At 31.9% G+C, this 12,513-nt stretch overlaps 2 protein-coding genes across 3 annotated transcripts in view; one reads left to right on the forward strand and one right to left on the reverse strand.

The window, feature by feature from the left end:
• LOC145276014 (serine/threonine-protein kinase 36-like) overlaps positions 1-10,563 on the reverse strand; it is a 122,154-nt gene extending 111,591 nt beyond the window's left edge. For both annotated transcript variants that reach the window (XM_080127670.1, XM_080127666.1), the window contains exons 1-4: positions 10,442-10,563; positions 4,762-4,860; positions 3,310-3,450; positions 1,851-1,928 (exon numbers count right to left, since the gene is read on the reverse strand). In XM_080127670.1, the coding sequence (XP_079983796.1) occupies positions 1,851-1,928; positions 3,310-3,450; positions 4,762-4,845 (303 nt within the window). In that variant the 5' untranslated portion in view covers positions 4,846-4,860; positions 10,442-10,563. The remainder of the gene's footprint in view (positions 1-1,850; positions 1,929-3,309; positions 3,451-4,761; positions 4,861-10,441) is intronic.
• A 518-nt stretch (positions 10,564-11,081) lies between these two features.
• LOC145276272 (notchless protein homolog 1-like) overlaps positions 11,082-12,513 on the forward strand; it is a 177,398-nt gene continuing 175,966 nt past the window's right edge. Inside the window, exon 1 of the mRNA XM_080127711.1 lies at positions 11,082-11,232. Coding sequence (XP_079983837.1) covers positions 11,228-11,232 — 5 coding nt within the window. The 5' untranslated portion in view covers positions 11,082-11,227. The remainder of the gene's footprint in view (positions 11,233-12,513) is intronic.

The following is a 12,513-nucleotide window of genomic DNA, read 5'->3' on the forward strand; positions in this document are numbered from 1 at the left end:
AAAGGGTTGACATGCCGTAAAACAAAAACAACCAACCAACCAACAAGCACATCTAAACAAAGATTAGGTTTACAGCTTTCAAAACTGATATTAGAATTGTCAACATGGCACAACGGATAAGATGTTGCTAAACAATCAGTTCCAAGTTACAGGCTTATAAAGATTGAAGGATAATAACTAAAAATAACTTGTGTTTTATTTGCATAGGCAACTTTCAGTTATTTTCATAAACAAGACCTTTTAATCCGTGGAACACATTACCACCAGACTGCTCCCTTGCAAACTACAACATCATCTTTAACTCCAATGTTAACAAATCCTTGTCATAAACTGCTTATAAGTAATCCAATTCTGTTCTTTATCAGTTTCAATCCTCTCATAATATTCTTCATCATTTCAACCAACAATCCATTTCATATCTATCTTTTATCTTTCAGTGATTTTTGGCCTTACAAAGTGATGACTCAATAGTAAAAACAAAAACGTCTCAGAAGACTATGGGACTATTATATTCTTCAATTTGAGGTATATCTCTTACTGATTTTTATTTTTAGGTGATTATTTAAAAATGTTCTTTATTAGAATTCATCCGAGTTGTACACATTGTAGTGTTCAGTCACAAAGGAGACAAAATACAGAATCCAAATCACTTTTTCGGGCAACAATGAGATTTATTTCCTCATTGTTACCGCCGTGATGTCACCCACATGATCTAGAATGTTCTCCACACTTCTCTCATGGTCGTTCTCTTTCTCATTTTTTATAATCTTTTTTTTTTTTTACCAGTGATGTCATTTCGCAGGCATTTACATACGTTCATCCGCACTGTTACAGAACAACACAATTTTTTAAATTCTAGCTTAGTATGTTGTTATACTGCCAATAATACGGTACAACAATCTGTATATGTATAAAAGTGAAATTGTCTTTCTGTGTGTGTGTGTGTGTGTGTGTGTGTGTGTGTGTGTGTGTGTATATTTCCCTACCAAACTACTCTGTCAATTTTCAGACTACAGACTTGATATTTGAAATAAGGAGTATTGACGTTTAGAAAAATCTTTTTAATCGATTTCGGACAGAAATTTGGCTGTTAAGGGGTCAAAGTTCAACGATTTGACATTTGTAAACTCTAGCAAACTCTTCTGCTAATTTTGGGTCTAAACACTTGAAATTTTACATGTAGATTACTTGGACATGGACCAAACTTTTTAATTTGATTTGAGCCCAAAACAATAAATGTTAAGGGGTCAAAATTGGGGTCAAAGCTGTTAAAAATTTGACCTCTGTCAAATTACTCAGCCAATTTTTGGTCTAAACATTTGAAATTTTACATAAAGTGTATTCAAACATCGAAAAAGCTTTTCAATCAGTTTTGGGCCGAGAATTTGGCTGCCAAGAAGTCAAAGTTGAAAGAGTTGAACTTTGCAGACTCTACCAAACTCCTCCACCAATTTTAGGTCCAAACGCTTGAAATTTTAGATGTAGGTTACCTGTACACAAGTCAAACTTTGTTAATATATGTATACAGATGTACATAAAGTTATGAACAGTAGATAAGACCCAAGCAAAGCCGGGCTGAACTGCTAGTAACAAATAAAAATGGGATAATCAGTTTTATTTGTCAGCTTGAATGCTATTTGGGTCTGACTTTGAAAGTACAACAAGATAATTTTATATGTTAGATGATATGCCACACCTTAAATAGCTGCAGATTTTATTTAAAGATTATTTGCTAAGTATTCAATCCATATTGATTTGAAATCCGCAACATGCAACATAATAGTGTCCTCATCTTTGATATTTCATCGTTTGATGAAGTTGCATATAAATTAGATCATTTCAAGACTAACCTGATCTTCCGGCAAAGTTCCATCGTCTTCAAGAATTTGGAAAAGCTCACCATCAGCATAATCCATCACAACCACCAACTGCAAAAAAAAAAAAAAAAAAAAAAAATCAAGAACCGTATGTATTTTCACGATAACTTTTAGGCAAGGTGAATTAATTGTGTTTAGGATTAGAAGCGTTAGAATAAAAACAAGAAAATAATGTTCATAAGATGTGTTCATTCAATCTGTTTGGCAATGAAAATGTTATTTCAGAATTAAGCATAATATATAAACGGATAAAATCTTTTATAATGGTGCTTGTGAAATATTGCAAAAAGAAAGAAAAGAAACTATTTCTAAAAGTGTATGAAAAACAATAAAAACGTGACCCTGACTTTTAAAGAAATCAACATTTAAAAATGTATTCAAACTTTTTGGTCAAATAATTATTGGTAAATTTTTACTTTAACTGCAACTCAACACTCACCTTTAAATTGACAACTTTTATAGGTTTTAAGGTATGCTGAAAACGAATATCACATTCAAATTTTAGGCAAACAAGTATTTTTATGGGTATTGACATTTTTTTCTAATGTATTACTTAATGAATTTCAATGGCTGTCGCCATTCTTAACATGGCGAGGAGTGTGTTTTGTAACATGCATGTATATTAGTACTTGTTCAGTTGGAAAAAAATCAGGCCACTATTAAAAACATAAAGGATTACATTGAATAATAAAGGTCATAATATTCAGAAAACTAGTTGTCTGCCCCAAATTTAAATGTGATATTCGTTTTCAGCATACCTTAAAACATGTAAAAGTCATCAATTTAATGATGAATGTTGAGTTGCAATGAAAGTAAAAATAATACTGAATTATTGAATCTGCAATATTTTGCTTTTACATTTCTTTTATTGATTTTAGAAAGTTGTTAAAGTGTGCGAATTTTCAAAACTTAAATCCAGTCAACTAAACTCAACCTTGCCATCATGAGGAAGCAGTTAAATGCAAGGTGCTCATTAAGAATTACACTTATTTTAAAAAAAAAAATTACAGAAAAATCTTTATGATGTACTCATCCCAGAATGAAGATATCATATTCCAAAAATCACAAATTGGTTAAGTAGTTTGTTTTTTTTAACTAAGAAAATAAAAATGTATGATTTTTAGTGATTTCAATACTAAATATATCCATTATAAGGCTCATTTTCAAGTTGTCTCCCTTTTATTTATTACAACATGGCTGATGAAAATCCTACATCTCGCTTGTTTTTTCTTAGTTAAAAAAAATGCTTGATCAATTTAAGTGATTTTTGGAATATGACATCTTCGTTCCATGATGAATATGTACATCATAAAGACTTTTCTATATTTTTGTTTTTTTTTAATAAGCTCCAAATGGCAATTTGAAAAGATCAACAAAAAATAAAAAGAAATAAAAATAGAAAAAAAAAACAAAAAAAAAAATGGTTACTTACTTCTTCCTCAGTTTCAAAACTGTCTAACATTTGTACAATGTTCTCATGTTGCAGGTTACGCATAATTTCAATCTCCTGCCGAAGACCACGCAGCTCACGCTCAGATTTACCAACTTTGGGAATAAACTTCAGAGCCACAACCTGTTTGTAATTAAATAGATAAAAAAAAAAAAAAATGAAAAAATGTCAGTGAAAGAAATTTTACTTAAATCTGTAAAAATAGCATCAAATGTATGTATTTGTCTGTTTGCAAAATGTTTTGACAAAGTAGTTTTAAATAGCAGTTAATATGACATCAACTGGTAATAACATCAGAGTAACAAACAAAGGAAAGAAAGAAATAAAAATCCAAGTCAGCATTATTTTCTGTTTTAGCATTTATTACCATTACATTCCAAACAATGTCTGCTCCTTGTTTTTCTAACTCTTCATTTCGTCTGCCATGAGATAAAAAAATCCTGCTGTCTTGACACCAGCTTAAAAGTCTCTCACCACCATCACAGGGCCACACATCCATCTTGCTCGGTCGAACACTTTTCCTCTCTCTGACTACATGCTGGTTGTAGCCAGCCATTTCTTGTCTTCGATTTTACATTTCCATCTTTTTCAACACGTACACTTTGCTTCTCTCTCCGACCACATGCAGTCCTTTTTTTTTTTTTCTTATCACACTAACACACGCACACTTCCTAATTTGCATATGTGCTTTTTCGGCTACTGCTGCTAATATATTTGCAAGCCAGATATCCTGCTGAAAATTTTACATGCGCTCATGTTTCTACCAGAAGTCAGACATTATTTCAGAGACTCTAACCAAGAGGTTTTTTTTCTAAGCACTCCTTTAAGATTTTTTTTTGGATTGATAATACTAACAAGCAACCAGAAAAGATCTGCTTATAACATATCGAAATGGATTGATTTGCTATCTTTCGGCAGGTGATCACCTAATGATTTTCTACAGCATGTTAGAACACAAGTTATTCTTTGCAGAGTTGATTATTCTATCTATTGAATTGTCTGTGACTCAGTGCATCTCACTTTCTTATGCAATGTTAATTAAGCAATCCATTATAATAATTAGTACTAAGATCAATTTCCAATGCAGAATCTTCAACTAGATACATTTTTGCTTGTTTACTTGTGTATAAAGAACAAAATTGGCGATCTGTATATTTGCATTACGTTTTATGATATAAATACTCATTTTTATGGGAATATAGTTGTTTCAGATCATTTTAAGCAAAATTCCATAGCAATTAAAATGAATATCAGGAACCTAAGTTACAAATAGAAAATAACAAAAAGAAAAATCCACATTTGTTAGTTCACCTGTGCATGCGAAAAATGGTCAAATTTGCTTTACATTTGTGACAATAAAAATAGCTATTAAACAGTGCCAGGATTAACAATAAAAAGGAAAAGAAAAGAAAGGAGAAAATTCTACGAACTTACGTTAGCTGAATACTTGCGTTGACCTTTGTACACTTTGCCATATGATCCTTCTCCAATACATCCCAAAAGATGGTAGTTCTCCATGTTCTATCTTCACAACTATCAAAACAAATATAAAATAAACAATTGGTATAGCACGCATTGCCAATGCCTGGAGCGAGATAATTTTGAACCTTTTCACAAGTACATGATCATTACTGGACCAAACACACTATCACTTGAGTATTGAACCCCTAACTCTACATATATGTATTTTAAGAAAATTCAGATCTGATTAAAACAAAAAGTATTTAACGTTTGTAGATTCAAATTTATTCAAAAATTCAAAATAATGTTTTCTTTCTTTTTTAGCTTAATTTCCTTATCTTTTTGTTTTTGCTGCAGATGAAGCATCCTACTGGATGCCAGAATTTTTCATATTTCAGAGACTCAAGATTACTAGGATCCAATATTCAATTCCAATTATCACCTTTTTTACTCATCTTCACCCCAAACAAGGCATATCACCACCTGAACATAAGGGGCTACTATTTGGGACAATGTTTAGGAGAGATGTGTGAGATGTTGGTTTACATTACATTTAGACTTCTGAATATGAATGAGTGTGGGATTTTTTTTTTTTTTTTGCTACGCTGGTTTGTTGAGGTTATGTACATCAAGGGGGCACAAGTGTGATGGTTTCCCCCTTTTTCTCCATACGTCTGTGAAGTGGAATGGACGTTTTTTTTTTTTTAACTATAACATATTCAGATAGATACTTATTCTAAAGAAGATGTTCACACAGTTATAGCAATGATCATTTAATTATATATATATATATATATATATATATATATATATATATATATATATATATATACACACACACACACAGGGTGTCCACAAAGTCTGGCTGCATAATCTACACGGTGCCCACAAAGTCTGGCTACATAATCTACATGGTGCCCACAAAGTCTGCCTACATAATCTACATGGTGCCCACAAAGTCTGCCTACATAATCTACATGGTGCCCACAAAGTCTGCCTACATAATCTACACGGTGCCCACAAAGTCTGCCTACATAATTTACATGGTGTCCACAAAGTCTGACTGCTTAATCTACATGGTGCCCACAAAGTCTGGCTGCATAATGTAGCCAGACTTTGTGGACACCCTGTGTGTGTGTATATATATATATATATATATATATATATATGTAAATATTAAGTAAGATGATTGGTAATTAAAATTAAAAATCGGTTTCATAAGGAAGAACAAACAAAATCAATAAATTGTACGATCGTTTCGGAAACTATGTTTTTATTGTGATAGACATTGAGTCTTGGACAATAATTTAATCATATAGTATATATATATATATATATATATATATATATATATATATATAAATATATACTGTACAGTCTTTAACCCTTCTCCTCGAGTGGCCTCTTGGCCTTGATAAGTGGTGATGCCTATGTAAAAGAAAAAGGGGTTTTGAAACAATGTCTCCTCATCAGCAAAAATATCGGGTGAGTTTTTTTTTAAAAGACACCAAAAATAAACCTAGCTTTTTTTAAGTAAGGCGGATGTATCTTTTAATGATTCACCTTCGAAAAGTCGTACGTATCATCGTCAATGCATTCATTTACCATCCAAATGAATGCATTGACGATGATACATATGACTTTTAGAAGGCGAATCATTAAAAGATACATCTGCCTTACTTAAAAAAAAGTAAGGTAAGATGCTATTAGTCATGGCTATTGATGATTTGGGAAGGCTCCTTATAATTGTCAAAGGAAAGCAGCTTAGTCTTAGTAGCATAAATGTTACCATCTATTTATGGTCGCATTCCACTACAGTCTGGAGGTCGTTTTCTATAGATTCTGCCATTGTTTTAGATATGTGTACATCCGTTTTTCTTTCATGCCTGTTATAGAGCATTATATTGTCAGCAAACATACCTATTTTAGAAACTATGTTATCAAGGAGATCGTTTATGAATAAAGGTCTAAGAATCGACCACTGAGGCACTCACACATAATTATTATGCTGTTTGGAAGTACATCTATCAAGGACAACCTGTATAACCTTATTGTTTAAGACGGATCTAATTTAGTATTCATTCAGTTATACCTTCTAATTGAATTTTCATTAGGAGCCCTTCATACCAGGCTTTGTCAAAGGCTTTGGATATATTAAGAGCTACAGCACTGACTTCCCTTGCCTTAACCAGTTTATGATATATGTATTCAGAGATAACTGCTAAAATATTTGCAGTAGAACCGCATTGCTTAAATCCATCTGTCGGTCAGAGACAAGATTTGCTTTTACGAGGTGGTAGACTAGTGGTTGATTGATTAATGATTCAAAGTTTTTAGCAAAAATGGGGAGGAGACTGATAGGATGATAATTGAGCGGGTCAGTTATTTCACAAGAATTTATGTACACTGATATCACAGAGGCCATTTTCCAACTATTTGGGAAGCCACTCAGGGATAAGGGTTATTGCAAGTACAGTACGTTAGTGTGGAGATTTGATGAAGTGTTTACTTAAGGGGGCGGTTCATAACAAATTCCTAATGAACCACCCCCTTAAGTAAACACTTCATCAAATCTCCACACTAACGTACTGTACTTGCAATAACCCTTTACCCTGAGTGGCTTCCGGGCCTTGATAAGTGGTGACCACTGTGTAAAAAAAAGAAAAAAAAAAAGATTTAGCAAGGTATTTGTTGTAGATTTTGGAAAGTATGGAGGCTAGCTCGTGTGAGCATTTCTTAATTAGCATAGTAAGGATAATGTCAGGCTAACACATCTTGGAAGTGTCAAAGTTTGTTATGATATTGCAGACATGAGAAAGAGTGATTTTCACTTAATAAAACAAACAGAAAATAATTTTTCCAGTATAATTTATGAAATTCTATGCATTTACCTTCACAATTGATACACCACCAGAATTCCTACACATCCAACAATGAATCATATGGGTTGGCCATTTATTAACAGACTCCTGTATTGGAGCAGCATCTCCACCATTTTATAAAAGCTCTACAGGTTTTGCCTTTTTTATCGTTTTTTCCTTCCATAAGGTTAATCCTAGATTAATGGCCACCATTGTTACTTATCTCCCTTAAAATAAAATTTGGTTATAATCTTAAAAACACTATCTGGTCCAAAACTGGATGATCATTATTGCCTGGTGGCCTAGTAGCAGATAATCAGTTTACATTCCATTTATATGTGAAAGTGAGCCCCTAAAGTCTAAAATATTATTTTTTTTTTTTTTTACTGTCAACTTTTTTAGGGTGTTTACATGTAACCATCTAAAAATATAGACTCTTATTTTGAAAGAGAGGGTGGTAACTTCGCACAGTTTTACCAAAATAATAACATGTTGACAGGACAACTAGACATGATATCCAAGCGATTTGATTTGGGTACCTGTAGTCCAAAAAAAAAAAAAAAAAAAAAAGAAATCAACAGCACTCCTATGACACATTATTAGCACTTCTCAACGTCGACGTGTTCTCTTTGCTGTCAAACACTCAACTTGTTGTCCTACACAATTCGCCCTTCTTATCGCAGTCACTCCTGTCACATGCAAATCATATTTTGAACCCCCCCCTCTCCAATAATCTTTAAAGACCATTTTACATCATATAGACTCTTTTTTCTTTTTACACAGGAATCACCACTTATCAAGGCCCGGAGGCCACTCAAGGATAAGGGTTAATGGGTACACATTAGTCAATGTGCTTATAGCTTAGTAAACATAAGTAGTGGGAATTTTGTACATTGGATTACTTAGGGGGACGGTTCATCAAGAACTTGTTTACATTGGACTTGAAGACAAACAGATTGTAGTCAGCTGGAAAGCAGGCAATCGGAAGAGAGTTCCACAGGCGTACAATTCTAAGAAAGAAGCTTTGTTCATGGAATCTGCATTTAGGTTTAGGTTTAGGCACAGATAAAGAGCGTGGGTAATTATTGATAGTGGTTTTGACTAGACGAGTGTTTTTCGTGAAAGTTTGGTAAGGGTTGAACATAGATTGAAGCTCAGCTGAGCAATTACCATGAAAATAATGATAAAGCAGAGACAGGCTCACAACGTCTCTTCTGTGGGAAAGAGGTTTCAGGAAAGAAAAAAGGGTATCCCCCACTCAGCTAAACTAGCCTTCACTATATGGTTAGAATAAACTAGCTTTTAATATATTGCCTAAAGACAACTAACCGTTGATAAATGGCTAGACACGACCAACCCTCCATACACAGCTAGACACGACTAACCCTCCATGCATGATTAGACACAACTAACCCTCCACACATGGCTAGGCACAACTAACCCTTCATGTACGGCTAGACATAGCTAGCCCTCTATACAAGGCCATAACAATTTTCAAAACATCTGACTCTCGAATTGTATAAACGATTCTCCAAAACTGTAAAAAAATCCGACGCTCGTCTTGTAATTCAAACTTCTTCATAACACGACGATTCGAAGTTTCAAATAGTCCGACTCTCAATTATGATCGCATCTACTTTTTTCTTTTTTGTCGAAAATAGCTTTAGTCATTTGTCAACTTCACTGTGTTCTCTTCACTGGAAAACACTCAACTTATTCTTTCTCACAATTCATCCTTCTTATTGCAGCCACTCCTCTAAAATGCAACTTATATTTTGAAACTACAATACCAAAAAGTGAAGGCGTATCTCAAGTAATTTACAATTTTAATGACAAATTTTAGGGTTGAAATGGCCTCATATCGGAAATGGGCTGGTCACAATCTCTAAATGAGAATTACGCTCTCAAGTGGGACAATAAACCATGAGAGCAAATATTCCAATTTGCTCTTCAACTAAATGTCGGAGACACGGATTTTCATGTGTAGATCAGATCTTTAGAAGAGGGTAGTACGTAACTAACGAGCAAATTCATTTAACTTAACTTTGGAGTGGGGGGGGGAGATTCTTATAATTGTCACATAAATTTTAGAAAGTAAAATGGTTCCTCTCTGTTCTTAAAGAACGGCATTACTTAAAACTATATTTTAGTTTAAAAAAAAACTGGTTTAAAGCAGTAATTAGTTGACTCATTTGCAAAATATTAACTTATCGTTTGCAGGTAGAAAAGTGGCGTCCATGTCAAAGTTGTATTTTCAAAAACAGAACTTGCTATTAGGTTACACTGTTTTCAGCCTTTGCCCTTTCGCCCTCTTTACGAGGGGGCAAAATCGGAGGTAAATCCTTGCTTGTGAAAATACAGCTTTTGACGTTATTTTTTTAGAAAGCAATTATAATTTATTGTGTTTCTTCACAAACAAGTCAACTAGCCATATTTTTTTTTCTGTTTTTTTTTTCTTTCTATTTTGCTAAAACAGCGTTTTAAGTAACACGAAGTTGTTTGAGAATAGCACTGAAACATTCCATTCTAAATAATTTATGCTAGCAAATTATAAATTCATCTGCTTTAAGAAAATATGAAAAAAAAAAAAAAAAAAAGGATTTGGATATTTATTAATTTCTCAATAAATAAAATTATTTTTAAATCACCAACATTTTTTTTAATAAAAAAAAAAACAACAACGAAATAGACAAAATTTGTTATTCTTTCCCAAAAATATTTTAACAACATTTTCTTTAAAGACCAATTAACAAAAAACATTCATAATCTATGTAAATACGTAGATTACTTACCAAGCCATACATTCCTAACATCATTTACTATTTTTTTCTTAAAAGTAAAGTTCAACGATTTGTAAATAAAAACTTCGTTGGTAGGCAACAAACTATCAACAGTTTTCACAGCCGCATATTCGTAATAATTTAAATATAATTAATTATGCATTTTTATTTAATTTATATATTTTCAAGAAAATTTTTTAAATATTTATTAAAATCTTTATAGTGATTATTATTGTAATCTTCATTATTATTAAGTTAATTTTAGATTTTTTAAAAAATATCTATCATTTATACGGTGTACCGACACCGTTAATAGAGTATTGCCGTAAATTTCTGTACCTCAATATTTCGGACACATAAATTAAACTAAATTATAATGCTTGAATTTCGGAATATCAGCAATAAAAGTTACTGAAAACGTAGCAAAATATAATTACATCATTGAATAATTATGCTGTAATAAAAGAAATGAGTCACAGTTTACACATTTTGCACGTATAGCTTCATAAAAATATTTATTTCTTATTAAATCACATTCTTTTTAAATATCTTAAAATATTTCATAGTAAACTATACCTTTTCAATATATGTTTATTTAAGTATACTGTGATATTAACTTTCTTAGTTTGAAACATTTTTTTCGACACTCGTAGTTTTTTAGTTTTTTATTTTTAAATAGGAATTACAGAAGGGACATATCTAAGATGCACCGTTTTAGTGAAATATATTTACACACAACACGTGGTTTCGTTGAGGAAACACGTTTTTGGAATACCTAGGCATTAAAAGAAAGAAATAATGGGGTAAGAAAGAATATTGCGGTCATTTAAAAAAATGTTTGAAGTATTTTCTTTTCTATTGAATAATCGAAGTTTGTGTTTTAGTTTCGATTATGTCTTTTATCTAAAGAAGTAACATTCGTTATTCACGCCATAAACATATCTTCTCGAACTAAAGTAAATTGAATTAATCACTATTATTCTATAATGAAAAGAAGCTCCGATTTGAGAAAATCGAAATAAAAATGATAATGAATTAGTTCTTTTCGAGATTGGTGACTCTCAAAACAAGACTTTATTTTTTTAGGAGCACATTCATAACAGTTTCTTTAAAAAAAATAAAATATTTTTTTTAAGTGGGGTTTGTATTACTATACACATAGGTTCGAAAAAGTTGTCAAAAAAACCCAAAAAACAAATATATAACAAATAAATGTGATCAAAGACAAGATAAGTTACTTTTCTACCTAACTGAATAGTTTTTTAGTGTTTTTATTTAATGTAACATGTTTATTCAGCTCGAAAAATTACAGTGTTTACCGATGTATTGGACAATTTAAAATGGCGCCGGACTCTCTGCTGAACAGGGTAAGTTTGGGAAAATTAGTTAAAATTTTAAAAAAAACTATACAAAATATTGTTAAAAATCCACCGAATATGTGTCAGCCTATGTGACGGTAACATATATTGAGCGATTTTCAACAGAGAGTCCGGCGCCATTTTAAATTTTCCAATACATCGGTAAACACTGTATGTTTTTCGAGCTGAATAAATGTGTTATATTATATAAAAACACTAAGAAAATTATCCAGTTAGGTAGAAAAGTAACTTATCTTGCCTTTGGTAACATTTATTTGTTATATATTTGTTTTTTTGACAACTTTTTCGAATCTGTGTATAGTAATACAAACCCAAAAAGAGAATAAAAATACGGTGCATATTTAGAATTATTCTTATTGAAAAGAAAAAATACAGAAAAGTCTTTAAGGTGTAATTACTCTTCAAAACATTTTTAAAAAAAGAAAAAAAAAACGAATATTCCCTAAATATATATATATTTTTAATATCAATAAATCTTAATAGTAAATAAGAAAACTTTTGGGAATATTATGTTTCTTTTTTATCTTTGATTTTAGTCTGATAGGCCTGCAGCAAGCGTCGGGGGGATTTTGCTTTGAGAAAACCAGATAGTGTATTGTTGCCACATCTGGACTGCGTGCTGCATCAACCACTAATCTCTCCTTCTTGAACATGATACTAAAAAACTCTAATAGATCCTACCAAACTCCAAATCCTGTTTCATTG

Source organism: Euprymna scolopes, chromosome 1 (genome assembly GCF_053919585.1).
Source record: "Euprymna scolopes isolate OS-2025 chromosome 1, ASM5391958v1, whole genome shotgun sequence".
In the NCBI taxonomy this organism is placed as follows: domain Eukaryota; kingdom Metazoa; phylum Mollusca; class Cephalopoda; order Sepiida; family Sepiolidae; genus Euprymna; species Euprymna scolopes.